The 22,100-nt window shown below is 40.7% G+C and overlaps 2 protein-coding genes across 2 annotated transcripts in view; one reads left to right on the top strand and one right to left on the bottom strand.

The window, feature by feature from the left end:
- LOC145457410 (cilia- and flagella-associated protein 144-like) overlaps positions 1–22,100 on the bottom strand; it is a 203,074-nt gene that overhangs the window by 140,503 nt on the left and 40,471 nt on the right. The window lies entirely within an intron of this gene.
- LOC145457428 (uncharacterized) overlaps positions 1–22,100 on the top strand; it is a 502,676-nt gene that overhangs the window by 472,969 nt on the left and 7,607 nt on the right. Inside the window, exon 2 of the mRNA XM_080335656.1 lies at positions 16,423–16,514. Coding sequence (XP_080191782.1) covers positions 16,463–16,514 — 52 coding nt within the window. The 5' untranslated portion in view covers positions 16,423–16,462. The remainder of the gene's footprint in view (positions 1–16,422; positions 16,515–22,100) is intronic.

Genomic DNA, 22,100 nt, shown 5'->3' with positions numbered 1-22,100 from the left:
ACCAATTCAATACGTTCCATCAAGGGCTTAATATAGATCGGGGGTGCATGTCACATTACACCATGCGAATCTGCAGTTGAGAAATTCGGTGCATATGTATTTAATCATTGTATATACGCTTTCAAACCTCATTTTCAGTGCCATAACTTGCTGTAGTCCTTTCAAATTACAATCTCGATTATATTGTTTATGACGTCACAAAGGTACAAACTTTTTAGGCCTGAAAGTTATCTTCTCTGTGATGTCACAATACGCGTATATGTTTGAATCCAGAATCGCTTTGCGTTATTTTCATTTCAACACCTGAAGAAGGAGCGGAGCTCCGAAAGCTCGTGTAATAAATAAAATTATTACGTTGCAAGTGGACGGTAAATAGGGTGTGAAAACAACCAAGATCCTAATATTATCTATATCGTCTGCTATCGGCCCAAAGAATTATTCAACTATGGATCACACCAGAAAATGCCGAGTTAAAGTGGAAAGAATCGCAAAGAAGATTGCTCGCAAAAACGCGGACATCTTTTTTCTGTCCGAATGCAAAAAGCGCGACCTGATCCCAAAGGGTCTACGAATTCAGAATCCTTTACGTAACACCTTCAGGACAACATACTCCGAAAATTTGGCTCGACGAATGTCGAAGAAATTGATGGCACATCTGACTGATGTGCATTACAGAAGCAGAGCAAAGCTCAGGTACGATATTGAGTATACCATAAATTTAGTTGCCAATCCCGAATCACAACGAGAGTTGCGTGAAGTAGTTCGAAATATTTCGACAAAGGAAGTAAAAGAGATGATCATGCAGAAGGAGAAAAAAATTACGCAATTACTAACGGAAAGACAGCAATCTGAAATATCACTGCCTCCTGGTGCAACAGCTGAAAGCAATGAATCAAATCTGGCTATCGCAAATCTGTCTAGCAAAACACTGAGCCAATCTCAAATAGAAGTGCTCAGTCTGAATTTGAAATTCTGTCCTGCACAAAAACTAGATCCGTACGTGCTCGCCGGAGACGCAGACGAATTTGACAGAAAAATGAGAAATGAATTTCATTTCTACGATACCAATTCGAAAAACGATGGGTCTCAAAATGTCCAGAATACAAATGAGCAAATACTCAGCAAGAAACCGAAGAAAAATATAAAATGGAGGGCACCACACGGCGAAAACGCTAATTTGGATAAATATCTGGAAAGTTTTCACAATGAGTTAAATGCAACATTCATCAGCAAATCTGACAATTGGAAAAGAAACCACGACGAAAATCTCACAAATGAGCAGAGAAGAGCAATAAGGGAACTAAAACATGACCATGACATCGTGGTAAAGCCTGCAGATAAAGGAGGAAAAGTAGTCGTTATGGATTTGAAAGACTACCTAGAAGAAGGTTACAGGCAGCTGAACGACACCGATTCGTACAAAAAATTAGCAAATGACCCAACAAAACAACACACAAAGGAATTGAGGGACATTATCAAATCTTTAGACATGTGTGAAGAAGAGAAATCGAAAATCAATAAGCCTGCTGATCCTTGCCTCGCCCGCTTTTATCTGCTTCCGAAACTACACAAGGCGAACATTCCTGGACGCCCCATTGTCTCGTGCAACAACACGCTAACAGAAAAAATATCTGGATACGTGGAAACACATCTCAAACCATTGGTGAAAAGCACACCCAGTTTTTGCCGGGACACAACAGATTTCTTGAACAAACTCAAGCATTTCAAGAAATTGAAACCAGGCACTATATTAGCTACCATGGACGTTTCGTCACTGTACACGAGCATTCCACATAGTGATGGTATGAAAGCTGTGGAAAGATCCTTGGAGGAAAGTAGTCACCCAATGAAAGAAAGCATCATGGAGCTCATCAGATTCACGTTGACGCATAATACCTTCGAATTTAATAACGACATTTTTTTACAACTTCAAGGTACGGCAATGGGCACGAAATTTGCTCCACAATATGCAAATATTTTCATGCATCATTTTGAAAAAGATTTTATGGAAACCCAGAAATTGCGACCTATATTCTACACCAGATATATCGATGATATATTTATGATATGGACCCACGGAGAAGAATCACTAAAACAGTTTCACGAGTCCATAAACGGCTTTCATCCAAATATCCGACTAACTATGGAACACTCGACGAACGCCGTCCCATTCCTCGATACGCTAGTCAATATCGAAGAGAGTTCTATTACCACATCACTTTATCGTAAACCAACGGACTCCGGTAAAATATTGAACTATCACAGCTTTCATCCGATGCACTGTAAAAAGGGCATAATATACAGCAAGGCTCTTCGTATACATCGTATTTGCTCAAAGAAAGACGACAGGGATTATCATCTGCAAGTTCTAAGAGATGAACTAATAAATTCTGGATATGATCAAAATCTGACAAAGATCCAAATTAACAAGGCTATCAACGTTCCACGAGAAGAACTCCTTGGCAGCAGTAGTAGTGATGGAAAAAAAGAACACAGAGTGCCGATGGTTACCACATATTTTCCCGGGGCGGAAAAGATTCGTAAGATGCTACGGAAACACCAACGTATTTTGGAAAATGATCCAAAATGTAAAGAGGCATTCCCAAGGAGGCCACTTCTAGCCATCCGACAACCTCGAAACTTGCGAAGCATTTTGGTACAAAGCAGATTACCTCATACAATACAAAAAAACGTTGTTGAAAATTGCGGACAAACTTCGTGTAAAACGTGTCCAATTCTCGACACCAGCACCGTGATTACTAGAGGACAAACTAATCACAGGACCAAAGGCCAGTACACATGCAAATCTGATAATGTGATATATTTAATTCGTTGCAAAAAGGGATGTGATGCTGCGTGGTACATTGGCGAAACTGGCCAACCACTCCACAGAAGAATAAATAGTCATCGACATGACATTTCTAAACGAAACAGATCGAAGCCTGTCGGTGAGCACTTTTCTTCTGCGGGACACTCGGAAAATGATATGATTGTTAACGTGTTGGCCGGGAACATCGAGGACTCAACCCTGCGCAAGGCCACTGAACAGAAATACATCGACCAATTCAATACGTTCCATCAAGGGCTTAATATAGATCGGGGGTGCATGTCACATTACACCATGCGAATCTGCAGTTGAGAAATTCGGTGCATATGTATTTAATCATTGTATATACGCTTTCAAACCTCATTTTCAGTGCCATAACTTGCTGTAGTCCTTTCAAATTACAATCTCGATTATATTGTTTATGACGTCACAAAGGTACAAACTTTTTAGGCCTGAAAGTTATCTTCTCTGTGATGTCACAATACGCGTATATGTTTGAATCCAGAATCGCTTTGCGTTATTTTCATTTCAACACCTGAAGAAGGAGCGGAGCTCCGAAAGCTCGTGTAATAAATAAAATTATTACGTTGCAAGTGGACGGTAAATAGGGTGTGAAAACAACCAAGATCCTAATATTAGTAATTAATAGTAGCAGTATCACATATTATTATCAAATATTTATCCTCTCTTAGCCCATGTGATCAGATACACCGGTAGGGTTCATTGAGAGAGAGAGCTTTTGAAAATTTAGGGCAAGTTATAAATGATAATGCATTTTCGGGTGGGCCAAATGTTATTAGTCACTTGGTTGCATGCTGTTATTTTGTGACCCCCGATCAGGATAGTCGATTGTATCGGTAGTGGAAATATATTAAAATCGCCCAAATGTACCATAAACAAATTTCTTTCGTGCGGAACGCACGATTCCGATTCCGGCTAACAGTGAGAAGGGCGCTACTATATTAAAATCGAAAAATTAGGTTATGTTGAATATCGCGGAGTGTGAAGAAAATTTCAAAATTAATTAAAATCTCTCAAAAATTTTGGAGTGAATTCGTCATTTCAATTTGCATGTCGACGAATGTCTACACATGCTAATTGAATTGGGTGTAGACGGCCGCACAAATTCCCATCTACAGCAACAGGTTGCCCTTCCCTGATCTAATAATATACATATGGTATGTCTTACGCAAAGTTTGAATCCGCATTCCAGTTGTTGAGTCTTTAACATTTCTGACAAATTTCCCCAAACTTGTTTGAAAATAGCAAAGAAACATTGAACAGGACATTAAATTATTTTAAGGTAGGTTGCACTGAGAAATCCTAATGCTGGTAGTGACTACAGAGAGCACGGCATCGTTCTGTACTGACATGCTAAATTCGATCGGTTTTGGAATTGAATAAATTGTGTTTATTTAGGGTAGCTTAATTGAGGGCGAAACCGGGTAACCTATATTGCATCTAAATCTGTCTTAGGCAGTGCAGTTCGCCAATTAATAACAACTGCTACCCAGCGCATCCGAACTTGAACTTTAGGATACTGCAAAGCTATGAAGTAATGAATGACTTACACGTGAGAATTGCTCCAAATTTTCAAAGAATATCAAAAATTTGCTCAAATGAAGTTGAAATCAGCCTATACTCCGTTGAGCGCGAATGCTGGAGTTAGAATTTATTCCGAGATTTCTTGAATACGAAATCAGTTACATCTTTAACAATCGTCTTCTCAGAATGATTGTGATGCACATTTTTAGTCAGAATTCATACAGACGTGGTTAATTTCTCGCGCCCCCTCTGAGAGCTTCCCGCGCCCCCCAGGTTTAGAACCCCTGTTTTAGTAGTTAGTGGCGTGCAGGTCGCCGGGTTTGAAGAGTATAACTTAAGTCGGTCTTACAAAAACAAGAAGATATAGGCTACACTTGGTCAAGGGAGGGCGAATCTCAGAAAAGAACTGCAAGCTTGTCTCAACAACAAGGCTATTTCACCAAATTGCACACTGCTCGGAAGGCAGCGTCGAAGACAATAAGCTTTGTAGCTGCCCAAATAAATTTTATTGTCTTGATAGAAAAACGCGGATAGGGGTTTAAAGAGAGTTCAAAATATATCATGTTAAACATTGTTTCGAGATATGACGGCAAATAAATAGGCCTATTATTTTTTGGTAAATAACCGCCAGTTTCACATTTCCTTATATTTACACACCCCGAGCAGCATTTCTTAACGGCGTAATTCACTGCTTTCAATTTAGAAATAGAATTAATACGCTGGAGAATACAGTTAAATTTTTTTGACTCGGACCACCAACACTTTCTGCTGCTTTTCATTTGGCCCGCGGAGAAAAATAATTGCCCACCCCTGGCTGACATTGTAATGCATCAGTGTCGCAAGGAAGACAATAGTTTCCTAATACCTGGTTAGTATAATATTGCATCAGTACAGCACGGACGATAAATTTTATATTGTGTGTAATTTGTATGAAAACGGTTTTTGGCGCGACCACGGAGCCTACCCTGTTGAAACGGCATTTTCATTCAAGACATGCAGAAAATAAGAATTGATATCACTACTTCGGCGTGTTAGTGCGGGGAAGGGCTTACGGTCATTAAATGGCCAAGATTGTCAAATTGAGCCTGGACTATGGACATATTCTACGATGTGCTGTGAATGATGTTACACGTCGCATAGGCAATCTTGTCTACAGGTAACAGTTGCATCAAGCTAAATCTGCTTTTCTTACTGTTCATCGGTGTTATGGTATATTACCAACGAAAATTGTGGCACGATAACGTAGTGCCGGTAGTGGTATAATCCACAGCTGCAAGACCAATGGGTTGCGGGTTCGAGTCCGACCCAGGTCGACTCCAGAATTCATACTTAAGTGTTTGAGATTTATCTAGTAGGGTTACCATATTTCTCTGACCCCAATTACGGACACTCTTTAGCGCCGACTAGTGGATTTCAAAATGAGCTATGAGCACATTGTCCGTCAATATGATGTCACACTATTAAAGCTTTGCTTATAGATCAGAGATTGTCACGATCCGGTTCAGGAGTATGTGACTGTCTGTTGTGAAACCACATTTTTTCAGACCTTTCCCGCCCTAATAAACAATAATTTTGGGCCCACCATAAGGTATAATCGATGCAACTTCCGGAGAAGCGTGCTATATATGCATCTGGATTCTATATGCATCTTGTCGTTCTATATTTTGAATGAACTCTGTCAATAATATTGGTTCTTCCATATTACTATATAGTTTGATCCTCTCTCCTCCCACATGATCAGAGTCAGCGGTAGAGCTGGTGGATGCTAATGACTTCGAAAATACAGGGAGCGTACAATTGTATATCGTTAAGTCATGTCCATGTCACACCGATAAGATTGTTTATCAGCCTTATGCCGGTGGGCACCACGGAACTTTATGAACACCTCACATACAGTGGTTTCCGACCTTTTATGGCTGCGACTCCATCTCCCATTTGAAAATATTCCGTGGCCCAGATCAAAATTTAATGAGCTGATTACTAAATGAAGTCAGGACCTTTGCCCAGACCTACCCGCGGGCTATTTTGGAAGCTGATTACGTTCAACATATTCGCGAACCCCAGAATGAAGGCAAACAACCCCCACGTTTGGAACCGCTATCTTTGAATAAAGCATTCAAACAGCATTAACCATCTCTAGCAATACACCGTTCTCCAGAGTTGTAATGACTCGAGTCATGAGTCGACTCGAGTCCGACTCGAGTCACGTTTTTCTGATGACTCGACTTGACTCGAGTCATTTTCTCAAAATACGGAAAATACTCGACTCGACTCGAGTCAATTTTTGTATTGACTCGACTTGGACTCGAGTCATTGCTCATGACTCGAACCAAGTCATATGACTCGAGACTCAGACGGCCAAGTCCGACATTTATTTGTAATTTCGAAGAATAGTAAAGTTATAACAACACTATTGGGATTTCGTTTATTGGTACTGGCACTTGAAAATTCGACCAGAAACTGCTAAAAGTGAGGAAATTAGTGTATAGTAGATGCAAAATATCCGATATCACCAAACAGAGCTATAAAAAGTGGCTTCAACAAAAATTTAACTGGAAACTGAGCAGTCAGCACAATGACTTGGACTCGGACTCGAGTCATAGTATAATGACTCGGACTTTTCCCTATGCTCGCTGACTTGGACTAGGACTTGACTCGGTGGTGAATTGAAAATGACTCGACTTGACTCGAGTCAAAAGTATAAAAGGGAGATTGACTTGTGACTCGGAGCCTTGTGACTTGGTTACAACCCTGCCGTTCTCCTATAATTGCGATTACAATTAGGCTTATTTCAGCAAATGACTGTTATTTTTGTTTATATTTTATTGCATTTGAGAGGGTGATAGCCCCATATTAAAATCAATAAATGAGATAGTAAATCGCGCGCGGCCCGACGAAAAATATCATGTACCATAAATATTGTTAAAAATAATGTTAATATGTTGATTTACGAAAAAAATTATTAGCCTACGTCAAGCCTTCAAAATTCCGGACATTTGGGCATATTTTAAAAATTCCTTCCGGAAGCAAGTTTGTACAGTGAAATTCCGGACATGTCCGGGAAATTCCGGTTTTATGACAGCCCGAGACTCCTCCTCGCCATCACACCAGTGTTAGTTAGGGATACCATACGTCCTCTTTTAAAAGGATTTTTCCTCTTTTTTGAAAGGGTCCTCGGTGTACGCCCTAATGTTATCTTTTTTGAGAATTTGTCCTCTCTTTTCAAAATTTTGGTTAAATATAGGGTAAAATTTGGCTGAAATATAGGAAATCAGTACTCAATAACGCTCCGACGGGTAATTCGGAAGTTGGGCCGGAAAGTTGACCTCTTACCATTTTCAGGATTTTCCTCCGGTATTGCAAGTATGAAAATTTTGTAAAAGTGTCCTCTTTTTAGCTTTCTAAAATATCGTAACCATAGTGTTAGTGGTGTCTTACAAAAGCCAAGAGGTGGGCCGTGCTATAACTCGGCATCTACGGAATAAAAATGATGACAGATGGCCTGATATAAATGACCATAGTAGTCAACCAACGCCATCAATACCACGAACAACAACAACGCAAATTATTATTAATACTGTTACATTTCTCTAAAATAGGTCATTCGAGATCGAGGTGGTACGCGGTGTGGTAAAAAAAGTAGTGGTACGTGACTGGTGAAAGTTTGAGAAACACTGTCTTGTGGGCTTAACTATGTAAGTCACTGATTCCCCACCGCGGCTCCGAGAGCCGCATGTGGCTCCCAGCTAGGGTTCTTGTGGCTCCCATTGACGTTTGAAAATCCCACAAAAATATTAAAAAATATATATATATATAACAAAACAAAAAAACTTAATGTTTAAAAATTACCCTTGCTTGGCTCAGAGTCGGTAGTTTATAATTAGGCTAAGGGTGGAGACCAATTCCTATGCTGTCGAGTAGTGATTCCCCGATCAACAACGACTTCGTTACTCAACTCGCGCCAAAAAGTATACTCACGCTCAAATGCGTTCGTATCGGCACTCAAATTTAAGTCAGCTCACCTCACCAGACATAAGTGCAGATGCTGTTCCCACACATTTTCCAACGGAATCTGCCCATCAAACAAATGGATCATTTGATGCATACAACAGGCTTATCAGCAACTTTATTGATGAGTTTAGCCGCCGCTTTGATGGAATGAATGCTTTTTTGCCCATGATGAAAATATTTTTGAATTCTATTGCAGTTAATGTGGCCACTGCCCCTAGTAATTTTCAACTTGAGTTGATACTTGCTAGACATGCAGTCCGATATCGAGCTCAAGCAATTATTTAAAAGTGAAGAATTACTTGAATTTTGGAATCAAGCTCCAGAGGGAAAGTATCCCAACTTGATAACTAATGCCCAGAAAAACGATTCTTCATTGTGATCAACTTATGTATGTGAGGCGCTTTTTAGCAAGCAGCTACTGCGTACTGTATTCTCTGCAATTACGCCTCGCTTTGACACACTTCTTGAAGCTCAAAGTCAATGCCAAGTTGGACATTAAATTGATTTGTGTATTTTATTTCTGGCTAGTGTTGCTATTCGTTGGTACGTGCTTTCATGCTTTATAATTTTTGTTATACCTAATTAGTGTATTCGTGCGGCTCCAAAGGTACTCTGAAATTTGAAATGCGGCTCCGACACCAAAATAGGCTGGGAACCACTGATGAAAGGCATCATCAGGGGTTCTCAACTTCCTATGTTTAACGGGTAGCATTTTAATACCAAAGGACGTTGCGGGCCGCAGAACATTATTACCATGTATTTGTGGGCTACTATTACATTTAGGCTACTGTATCCTATTTACCAGTCGTATACGGGCATTTATTACATTTCAATGCATTCTAAAGCATTAATGGACGGCGTCTGTAAGTTTGTAGTTGCTGTTTTTTTGTGAGAATAGGTACATTCCAGCGGCGCAAGTAAATCACTTCATGGAGCGTGCATTGCATTCCTTGCCTAGTCGGTATATGCACTTTCAAACCCTTCCACCAGAGAACCAAACTCCACTTTTCAATGCGTGAGCGAGCAAGTATAAAATTACGGTAACTTTTTCGTAACAGAGGCCATTATCACTTTGAGCTCTCAGTGATATGAAAAGAAGTCTGGCGTTCGGGGTCATTTCTGGGCTAACCAATCAACCCTTTTCTTTTCCTTCCATGACTGGAGCCCTGCACCAATAGTTACAGAAGTCAGTTTTGTCAAGTTGATGTTTTTTGTTGGTCCCTTCCCCCACGTTTGCCCTGCCACCATCCCCCCTGCAAATATGTCCACTCTGATAAAACGCACCCAGATAATTAGCTATACAATGTCCATGGAGTCGGTGGATTCGTCTAATGCAGTGGTTCTTAACCTTTTTACCTCCAGCGCCCCCTTTCAAAATTTATCATGCCCTAGCGCCCCCCCCCCCATATTGTATGAACTGTAATAAAAACAATGGGTAAGAGGGAGAAACGTAACAGCACTTCGTCAGCCCCCCCCCCCCCCTTCTAAGAACGATGGTCTTGGGCATCCATAGCGTGATAAACCAAACTTCTGGGGGCTTCGCTCCCAAGTACCCCGTCGCGTGATTTCAATGGTCAGTAAAGTTCTATGAAGCATGAATGAATAGGTGGTAATTGCATATAATGTCGGCAAAATTTTTTTATCCTCTCAGCCCCCGTAATCTGGTTTCCCAGTAGCGCTGAGTGAGCTGTTGTCTTAGAAAAGGTAGGGTACGTAATTAATAATTAAACATATTTGGGGTTGCCCGTGGGTACAATTACCTCGTTACATGATGTTATCATGCTACCTCTTGTCCGCTATATTGTCAAAAGATATTGAATGGCATAAACGTATATAACTAAAAGAAGCACATAATTCAAAATTGGTATTTCTTCACTGGCGAATAATTTTTCTCTGATGGATCTTATTCGTCCTGTGTGGTTCAGATTGCGACGACATGATGATTTGGCACGAGCGATTTAAGCACCTATGGACAATTAGGCTTATATAGCCTACATGGAAGTTTACAGTCAACATAAGGGCAATCCTCTTCGGCTAAGGTTTTCTCGCTGACTATTTTTTTGGCTCACTTTCCGGAGTCCCATATTGGCCGAAACTTCAATGTCTTCGCGCATCGTGGCGGGGTAATGGCCGACACCGAAATGCCTATTTCTATTTTCTTTAATTATGCATATTTTTTCGTTAGGGAGTCGTCAAAACATGATGTGTAATTTATGTTCATTCACCGAAATAATTGAAGGCACCCTTCGAGTTCGCCGACCCTTTCACCGATTGGAGGGTTTGGGTTGCACCAGTTTCGGTCCTGGAAAGAGGTCAAAGTCCGGTTGGTCTTTTTGGGACTTTAGTAGTGGAAATATTTCGCGCTTTAATCGCGCCCGAGGAAAACTCGACTATATTAAACGATATAATAATTGTATGTGGTATATTCAGGGTCAAATCAAAGTTGTTTATAACAATTATCGGGTACGGACTCTGTGGTTCGAACCAGATGTACCCTGTGGTTGAAACCAGATGCACACATCCCTAAATCACATCTGCGATTGGCAATACGGGGAAATTAATGGTAGTGGATTTTGTTTTATAGCTATTTGTGACTAAGTAAGTCAACTGAGAATGGGATGCATATATCTGCTCACATTGAATTTAGTACTGAGTGTATTACAAACAAATCAACTCATATTATATATCGTTCATGTGATGTTGTGGACCACAACACTAGATAGTATCATCCTTTGTGATACGATGAAGAAGTATTCTGACGATTTAATTTTGTAGCTCTCCAACACAAGTATATTTAGTTATGCACAAAGCTTCAAAGCATATTTTATGTAGAATATTTTATGTTCTCACTCTCCAAGATACAGTGCCTCTTTCTTCGATTTCCACACGCTCTGCGCTGCAGGATATAATACCTACTTCGAAATATTTTCTTGAAAATAACCCTAGCAAGCGCAAAGGCAGTGTTTTAACGGGGAATTGACGACTAAAAGTACGCGCGATTCATTTTACATGAATTATATTAACCCAATAATATATTAATGAAAACATGTAGCAACATCATCGCGTAGCGCGACCAAACATTTCGAGATTTGACATGTTTTGTGGAATGTTAATTTGCTCTGAATACTCATTAATGATATGTCCTACTACTACATCATCTACTGCGAAGTCATTTTTCTTAAGCGCCCCCCATATCGCCCCCCTGAGCCTAGCGCCCCCCGTATCGCCCCCTGAGCGTTTCCACTCCCCGTATCGCCCCCTGAGCGTTTCCGCTCCCTCCAAAATCGCCAGCGCCCCTTGGGGGGCGCTGAAGACAAGGTTAAGTACCACTGGTCTAATGCATCGTATTTAAAGTATTCAAAAAATGCGCAGTAAAAATCTAATTTCTGCAGGTACTCGATTAAACTTTTTCTCATTATATTTCACTATGATAATTATAAGTTAGATTCTGTCTAGTATATTTTTATTTCATCGTTGGTGCCCACGCCAACGCATTTTAAAAGGTTTCAATTGCTAAACATTACAGAAAGTCAAAATGGTAATGACTTTCGGATCACTAGTGTAATTTTAAATAGCCACCCCAGCAAGTTTATAGCTGGTGGTGCTGTACTTGGAAAACAGATTCGCGCGTTTGGTAATCTACCTACGTTCTCTGTATGTACAGAAGTATTTATATTTATAAAATCTATATACAGCATATTTGAAGCTAACATGGTTATGACGCTGTCAGCATTGTGTGTCCTGGAGTTGAACCAAAAGTAGGATCAGCAAATCTATAAACAGATCACTGCTCACAGATTCAAATCTCCATCCTGTTCTAAGAATCAGGACAACCGACTTTCATCCCGATATAAGCTTTGAAAATTGGTGATATTGAGGTTGACCAGTAGCTTATGAAATCTCGCCAATGTTTCTGACGCTTGTACCATATCCTCAAATCAATGCTTGGTTGGTTTTAAATGAAATATATCCAATTTCCACATCCTCACTATATAATTAAATACCAACATTGCGTTTTGGTTTATAATACAAATTTTATATAGCGCGGTAGGCGAATGGATTTAGACGTTGAATGCTCGGTCCACGAGTGTTTTTCTTTTCAACCTGGTTACTGATGAGGACGATCCACTTATATATTATATCCATATTTCTTCGGTTCCTATATGACAGTGGTTGTCAAACTGGGGGGCGTGGAAGCATCTGAAAGGAGGAGCGAAGCCACAGCAAACTGAAAAAACTTTCGCGCTCGGCGCGATTTGTGTCCATTTAATGGTTATTGCTCTGTCTAATGTCCGTATTTCATATCAAACAATCCGTTTGGATTGCTAGCAATCTGATTCATCTCTTGGATATTTTGTGATATCACGATAAAGGGGGCGCAAAATTTTTCACTTTCATTAAGGGGACGTGTCTGATAAAGTTTAAGCACCAATGCTATATGATTAAATACCAATATTGCCTTTTGGCTAATAATCTCAATTTAATTCAGTGCGGCCCGCGAATGGATTTAGATGTTGTATGCGGCCCGCGAGCCAAAAGTTTGCCCACCGCTGGTCTAATGCTAGGCCAAAGTCGTCTACGCGACAACGTGTTTCAGAACATGCGATAAAATTTATACTGACATTGCTGTTACTCTTCTGGCCACGTTTGAATCAGACAACTGTAGCTTCGCAATTTGTCGGGTGATGTGGTACTTGCTGCTAATTCCCGGAAACCGCGAATATTCGCACAGTATGATAAAGTTCTATTCGTTCTCTAGTTCTATTCGTTCTTGGGTTTAGCGTTTTTGTAAGCAATTTTGAACGATACGTATCTTACGTCGTCGTTGATTTTAACAATGCCTCGAAATATGGATTGCCGGGCTTGATACCTAGCTAGCAATGTTTTACTAAGATCAGGCGTTATGTATCACTCCAGAAGATACTGTCGTGGTTATGGTATAATTTTTAACTTCCATGCTTCTTTATGACAACCGTTCTTCGACAAATATGACACAGCTGTTTTTCATTTATATCTGAGAAAGCAAGTTCACTGTTTCACGCAGAGTTAAAACGCAGTTAACGCCGTTCAATCCCCCGTTACTAGCCTGGTGTCTGTTCAAATCATTTGCGGTGAGTGAAACACTCTGTACCACGCGTCTCTTGAACTGGAGTCCAGCCGAATGCCGATTCAAAACAATAACAATCTGAACTCGAGCAATATCAAGAAACCACAACACATCAAAGAATGACTAATAATAATTAAAGAGAGGGAGCCAAGTTGCTAGTAACAATACTGTGCCACAGGCGATTGCGTTCATCATGAAAGATGTCGCGAGCCGCAAAATAAACGTCTGCGGGCAGCAGGTTGAGAACCCCTGATGTAAGGGATACATTATGTCAGGATTACAGGACATGGGCGTAGTTACTAGTCATGAAAACATGAGCCATGCATAGTTCAGACTTTCAAAGCAAATAGGTTACGATGGCGAACAGGAATTGGTCTTTCTAAGCTGTTACTTGCGATACGTGAATGTAGCGAACGGCGTACGGATCAGTTCGATATAAGGTCGATGACGAACGTCAAAAAGTCTTCCTATTCCAACGTTCAACGCATCACTCCGGTGATAAGGACTTATTTCCGAAAGTAGAAGTGCGAACGATAAGTTTTACGTTTAGCTGGCTCGATTAATTAGCAGGAGAGCCCTGTGCTGTGCGTACGAAATAATCAGAAAATCACTTATCGGACGTAATCACGTAATACGCGGTAGATTTAGTATTGGCTCTGCCCGACTCACGTGCGTGTAGACTCGAGATATTTCGCGACGCGATGGGTTAATCGCAACCATGTGATCACGTAATCACTTTGACACTGTATGGCGGTGTTGCCTTGTGTGTGTGTATGACGTCCATACTGTTGACTCATGCAAGGGAGCCCACAAATAGGGAAGTTATTCAGGCTATGGAATAGGTCGAATGTCAGACACAAGACGCTTGGATTGGAGATCATTTGCTGATTTCTCTAGCTAACTCATTTAGTTAGACCAGGCAAAATAGCAGTAAGACGTATTATATTGGGGTTCCCGCCGAACTATTGCAATAGGCAGTTTTATAGTAATGTATTGTTCATGAGCTATGCGTCCAGAAAGAGCACTTGAGACAGTGTGAGAAGACATCCTTAACCAAAATATCAGTTTCGATCGCATTACGAATCCCGTCAAATGGACGAGCCAATTTTTGGATTACGAGCAGCTTGCAATTTTGTTCGTTGATGAGTTCTCGTAAATAAGCTGTATGTGGTGTGACATGGTTCCAACAAGCCTAAATAGTGACAGTTATACAGTCCATTCCGCTTAATTCTGGCACTTTGATTCCACTCCCGTTTGGCCGAACTTAGCGAAGAAACGGTTTTGTCCGCACTAAATATCAAGAATGTTAAAGTACCGAACTCCCGGAAATGGGTCAAAGATTTTGAAATTCGGCTTGCTATCGATTCAGTTACCATCGGTGTTGTATGAATCGTGCATAGTTGGCAGAGATGAGCGGATGTGGAATTTCTATGTCCTAATCCAATCCAAATCCGAACCTCCAAATCCAAATCCTAATCTATAACTTTTTCATATTCTAGTTCATGTCCAATCCTAATCCGATTCTAACTGGAAATTCAGAGAAAATGCTAATTTATGCGAGGGAGGAATTGGAAAATTTTCTTTCACAACCAACGATTCCCTTGATTCAAGATAACTTAGTAACCATAAGTACATTAATAACTGATCTGAATAAGGTTTGTCGCCATTCGCCACACGACATATCGATCTCCCAGAAAATAGGTAAATCCAATCCAAATCCTAATCCGTTCTGAAAACAATCTCTAATCCTAATCCAATGCAAATCCGACAAAATTTCACAAATCCTGTTTTTTCAAATCCTAATCTTAATCCATGCTCATCTCTGATAGTTGGGGGCCGAGATGTCGCAGTGGTATAATCCACAGCTGCAACATCAATAGGTTGGGATTCGTGTTCGGCCTACGTCGAGTCGAGAATCTCTTCTCAAATGCTGTAGGTTAATCTAGGCTCCTCGCCATCTGATCTGCATAATCGGTGTCTAAAAAAGCCTAGAACTGGGCCGTGCTACAAGTCGGCATATGCGGAATCAAAAATGGAGAATATGGGCCTGGTGTAAATGACCATCGCAGTCGAAAAACACCCGGAATACCACAAATAGCCACTACAATCGCGTAGTTGCGACGGGCAACATGTAGTAGAGAAAATACAATCAGGAATGATATAGCTGCTCCGTATATTCAATCCACAGCAACCTTCAAACGTGAATATGTGGTGACTTTTCACGTAACCTGATCGTGTAGAGTGCTACTATGTGCTAATGCTCATAGGTATCAACAGCCAACTGAACGAGATACCATGTTGGGTTTATATATTTGTAAATATGGAGTCGGTGTCTCACCAGACATGAACCTCACCCCACGTCACTAACTCAGATAGATACTAAGAAGTAAGAACCGTGAAATACCAATTAGTGTCCTTTCAATTCCCGGGAGTGCTGTTCCATAAATCAGGTCCGGCATATTTGATAGAGTTGTAGGAGTCGTCGGAGAATAAGACAGAATTGACAGAACGATTAATGCTTCCCGTAGCGCGAAACAGGTTGAAAAGCACTGCCGCATAGGCAAGTATAAATTGCAATAAGTTCAATATTACTCAGCATATAATCTCTCGCAAACTTGTGTGATGTGCAATAAGTGCTGGAATGTATGAAGAGCTATCACATACCGACGTAATAGTATGTTGTAGTCATGATATGCATTTTCAGTTCAATGTATAGCACTCGCCAATTTTCGTCTACCAATGCTAAAATAACCGATATAGAATCTATAGAAGTCTATGTGCATGCCTTCGAATTAGCTATGGATGTCGAGATTCAGAGGTAGATAAAGATTGTGAATCACGACCACCCCATTTCTGTCGAGAACAATAGTGCTTCCCTAATGAGATTGATAAAGTAACACCATTCATGTATCATACCTTTATTCTTTTATAGAAAATTATCAGTCTATTCAGCCAGATCCGTTGATAACACAATGAACATGATGTTTTCTGTTGCCTGCCTCCTATGGATGTGCGTTGGATCAGGTACGTTTTATTAATTTCAGTACCGTAACCAGAAAATTTCGAGTCTTTATTGCCATATCCTTGTACCATGTTATTAAGACTTTGAACTTGGACTAATGTCTTCACTCTTTATGATTGATTGAAGGGAGCAATTGCTAGTGCCCTTGTGTACGCTTGCTCTACCTAGAAGAAATCATATGGAATATTAGCAATATGCTATATTGTGTTATAGTAATAACCTCGAAACTGACGGAAATGCCAATGTCAGTCAGATATTAAAGAAGACCTGCCGCTCTAAGTATTATGTGATCCCAAATTGAAGTATGAAGTGTGAAAGGTGTCCTGGCTTCGGTTATTTCCCCAGGAAGCCTCCGTATTCGAACTGCGCTTACACACGAGTTCTACCATTCTACTCCATTCATTTCTATGGTGTTGAGGTCACTCGTCATCAGTCATCATCACTTCTCAACCATACTGGTCGAGCTTTCTGCTCTACGCTATATCTGTATGATGATTATACATATTTACAACACATCAACCAAAGCCCCGATGGTATTCTCGGCCAATGGATATCGTCTGCAGTACCATGCCGTATGTACTACAATATTAACATCAGTTGATATGAAGTAATGTGTTATATGAAGTAATGTGTTATAACTAACAGGAACTGCGTTCGTTAGATCATTCTTGTGGGTTCAGCAATTTGTGATACATGCATCTTTACTAATTTACTATAAGATTCGAAGGCGTCTGTACAGTACCGTATGCGTACAATCGAGACCCGGTCAGTATGGTGATAAAACGACTATGTGTATATAATATATACCAGTGGCAGTGGCGGCTCGTGACAATATCGGGTGGTGGGGCAAGGGCTGCAAGCGACTTTTTATCAAGATGACGTCACTATGGCGTTTTCCAACGTAAACAAGTAACTTAATGATGGTACGGTAACATGAATTTCCCGGCAACAGTGATTTTAACGTATGTGCCACGAGAGGTGCGCCGTTGAGCTGCGACTTGAAGTGTGGTAACTGCGTAAACGGCGTACGGAAAAAAGATTCAACACGGTTCATGTTCGCACTAGACCTGACTAATTATCTGCAGAAATGGAAATGACTATAACTCGAGAGATTGCGTAAGCCTAATTGGAAAGGTCAACGAGTTCGGACAGATACGCAATTGTTATCTCATAGATTGGGCCTGTCATATTGAATCCAAAACATAATTATGAGGAACTAAGAATAGCAGCCTAGAAAATTCGGTCTCGGTACAGCATAGGAGATTTTGGCCTTGAAACTGGAGACTGTAACACGACACATACGGCTTTATTACTGCCTATAGGTCTGCTGCGAAATCGCCTTTGGAAAATATATTACCGAATAAATACGTGGATGAAAGCCGTAAACTTAGTACACTGTTACATGACATCGAGAAGTGGCCTCATGGCCCTTTTCGGTATGGTACACTGTCAAAATTAATGCGAACAGACCAACACCGAATTTTGCGTAAAATTTATTGAGGAATAGGCTGATCAAGTGATCAGCTGTTAGCCGCCATCGAAAGCGAAATAGCTATCGCGCTTGACAGTGGGTTGTAAGCAAATGGCTTGAAGGCCACAATTTCACGGTGAAATTGACATTGGAGAATATAATATCAAAGTAAATATTTGAATGCAAACTGAGAATGATATCATCATCTCAGTTAACGTTACCGCAGATACGCCGGCTTTTGCGTGAAATCCGCAATGCCGCGTTGTAGGCTGAAGTGTCAGATCGGAGCACATCTCCACCATACTCGACCTTGATAACGAAATTACTGCCCTAATCATTGAGTGTCAACCTTGAGACTTGGCACAGCGTTCGATACTAAAATCAAGACATACCGTGCAAAAGCTTATGACGGATCTAGGTAAGGAGCATCGTTAAAATCAATAGAGACCAATACCGGCTTTGCGTATAATCTGTTGGCGATAAATGACGAGTCAGCTCTCACTCGAATTAGGAAACGAAATTACCACTAACACAGTTCAGTGACAAACTTAAAACTTGGTACAGCGTTCGATACTAACATTAAGACTTACCGTGCCAAATGTCATAACCGATCTCAGCATTGAACACCGTCAAAATCAATGGATACCAATACCGGCTTTTGAGTAAAATCTGTTCGCGATACATGACGGATCAGCACACACTCAACTTCGGAAACGGAATTACTACCCTGAAACTTGGGGCAGTGTTAAATACCACCATCACGACATGACATACCAAGTTTCAAGAGTTTTCATGGTGTGAAACACCATCAAAACCAACCTATACCAGCAAAGGTCGACCAAACGCATATGACGGTAACCGAGTTCAGCTATAGATACGATTGTTACATCACACCTTAGGGGCACAGAGCTATTGTGCCCCGGTTGCTCGGTAATTTTATGAATAGGAGAGAGTAAATCACCGTTTCTTTATTGTGCGCGACTTTGAGAGAATAGACCAGGGGTTCTCAACCCTCGGCCCGCGGGCCGCATGCGGCCCGCAGACGTTTATTTTGCGGCCCGCGACATCTTTCATTATAAACGCAAGTACTACTGACACAGTATTGTTACAAATTAATTTAGATACTTAACACTTTTATCGCACCGTCTCTGTTTCGTTTGATTACTCGTTGTTGAATGCAATGGTTCTCAAACTGGGGCGCGCGCCCCCTAGGGCATGAAAGCATCTGAAGGGGGGCGCGAAACTGAGGTCAACTGAAAAAAATGTTCGCGCTGGGCGCAATTTATCTCCAATTCATAGTGATTTCACTGTATATAGTCTGGTTTCATATGTGAGAATTCTCTCATCAACAGCCATAACCTTCCATGCCATCAAACTAGCGGTTTGTATTGCTAGCATTCTGGTTGCATTTTGCTATATGACGTTAGGGGGCTTGAAATTTTTCCCTATCAAAAAGGGGGGCGTGTCTAGCAGAGTTTGAGAACCACTGCTTGATGGGGCGTTTCTTGATATATGCTCGACTTCAGATTGTTATTGTTTTGAATCGGTATTCGGCTGGACTCGGATTCAAGAGAATCCCGCTATGTAGTAGGCCTACATTTTAAAGAGTGTTTGACTCTGCCGACTGCGTTACAGACGCATCATTCAAAATTGCTTGGAATATGGCTAAACCCAAGAAATCTGCTATAGAAGGTGTGATTTCAATAAAACCTTAACATTGTGTGCGAATATTTGCTGTTTCCGGAACTTAGCAGGAAGGACAACATCACCTGACAAATTTCTAAGATACAGTCGTCCGATTTAATCGTGACCAGACGAGTAACATCAGTGCCAGTCGATCTTTTATCGCATGTTCTGAAACATGTGCTACGTAGACTACTTTAAACCCAGCCTCGAACGAATACACCGACTTTGCATAATATATGCAGAGGAAATGCTGGCTGGGCAAACGTGGGGAGGGGACCAGCGAAAAATATTAACTTGACAAAGCTGGCTTCTGTAACTATTGGTGCAGGGCCCCAGGCATGGAAGGAAATGATAAGGGGTGATTGGTTTGCTCAGAAACGGCCACGAACGCCAGACTTCTTCTCATGCCACTCAGAGCTCAATATAATAATGGCCTCTGTAACGCAAGAGTTACCGTAATTTATACTTGCTCGCTCACGCATTGAAACTGAGTTCGGTTCTCTGGTGGTATAGGGTTTGAAGTTCCATAGACCGACTCGGCAACGAATGCAATGCACGCTACATGAAATGATTTACTTGCGCTGCTAGAAGATAGGCCTACATATTCTCACAACAAGCAGCCGCTGCAAACTTACGAACGCTGTCCATTAATACTTTGTAATGCATAAAAATGTACTAAATGCCCGTATGGCAAATAGGCTACAGTAGCCTAAATTTGACAGTAGCCCAAAAATAGATGTTATATTATTCTGCGGCCCGCAGCGTCTTTTGCAGTTAAAATGCGGCCCGTTATACAAGGGAAGTTGAGAACCCCTGGAATAGACAGTGAAAGCTTGTTATGAGCGCTACCGGGCACGGGCTTGCCCCGGCTAGGCATTCGCAAAGCGAAAACACAGAAGAGAATTCGATTTTCGCAGAGACTTCGCTATATATGGGCATTTACAAGCGAAAGGACAAGAAGAATACGATTTTCGCTGTGATTTCGGTATATATAGATAGGGGTGCGTCTATAAATGGTAAAGAATTGTTATTGAACAGAATTTTAGGTGGGGCAATGCCCCAGTTGCCCTATAGGACGAGCCGCCACTGACCAGTGGTTCTCACCCTTCTTCACCTCGCGGACCGGCAACATTTCAAAATATATGTGGCGGACCGGTGGACCAAACTGTAATGTATTCTACAAATATAGTACTAGAGCAGGTGCGGTCAACCTTTTTGCTATTCACGGCCACATTTCGATTACTGGCCTGGACATAGTCGTAATGAACTAACTGGACGCGAAATACCCATGTCAAACTGTCCATGTTCAATGTTCATATACTGGTGAAGTCCGAACTAATCTACTTTTTGATATCGCCTTAGTATCAGAGTTGGATCAATTACAATAATTCAGTTCAATTACAATTACAATCACTCCCATGCATGTTTCAATTACATTACAATTACAATTACTCAATGCTTAAAGTATCAAATTACAATTACAGTTACTGTTAAACATGTAATGAATTACAATTACAAATACAATTACAATTACTGTTAAACATGTGATGAATTACAATTACAATTACAAAGACAATTACAATTACTGTTAAACATGTAATTGAATCGGTAGAGAGGTGTTCTTTGACAACCGTAGCGACGTAATTAGCAACAATCTCAAGCTATTCATGTTCCATTCATGATACGTAGAATACCCTTTAATTAAAAAAACTCGAACGTATTCGAACTATTCCTAATCATGAGTACTTGAAACTACAAACACAGAAAAATGTTTCAAGCGACTGTTAACAATCAAAAGTTTGAGCGACTAACAGCGAATAGGCTACAGGACAGTTTATGAAATGCAATCAAACGCATCTGCAATCACTCAGAGCTGATTGAGGATAATGAAATGTAATTGGTAAGGCGTCAGCGATAAGGATGATACCGATAAGGTGTGTAAAATTAAAATAAATGCAAAGGGAAAGAAACTCCTGATAACTACGAATTACAACATTTTGATTCGCATTTACATTTTCACTTGCTCAGAAACTGTTAGATTGCATTTGATGAACATTAGGGTGCGAAAAGTTTCTGGCCCCAGTAAATTTGGCCAAGATTGGAGGTAGGATTGGGATAACATCTCTACAAATGCGGGATCAAGTTTGATAAAGCCTTGGTTGGAAACTTGAATTTCTTTTTGCAATTGCTGCTGCAAGCCTCGGTACTGGTAAGAAATTGAAAAAAAAACCTGACCGTGGCGTAGGAAATGGTTCATCACAGGTTTCAGAAGAGGAGTTTATTTGCTGTTCATCTATTTTTGAAATATTAAGATTTAGTTTAGCCCACTGGTTCTTCAACTTTTTTAGACACGCCCCTCTTTATGACAGTGAAATGTTTCGTGCCCCCCTTATCGTCATATCACACAATGAAACCAGAATGTTAGCAATCC

The sequence above is a fragment of the Botryllus schlosseri genome, chromosome 2 (assembly GCF_051294905.1).
Source record: "Botryllus schlosseri isolate E-star chromosome 2, Bs_hap1, whole genome shotgun sequence".
NCBI lineage: Eukaryota > Metazoa > Chordata > Ascidiacea > Stolidobranchia > Styelidae > Botryllus > Botryllus schlosseri.
Note: the sequence above shows the minus strand (reverse complement) of the source record. Positions and strands in the feature narration are given on the sequence as shown.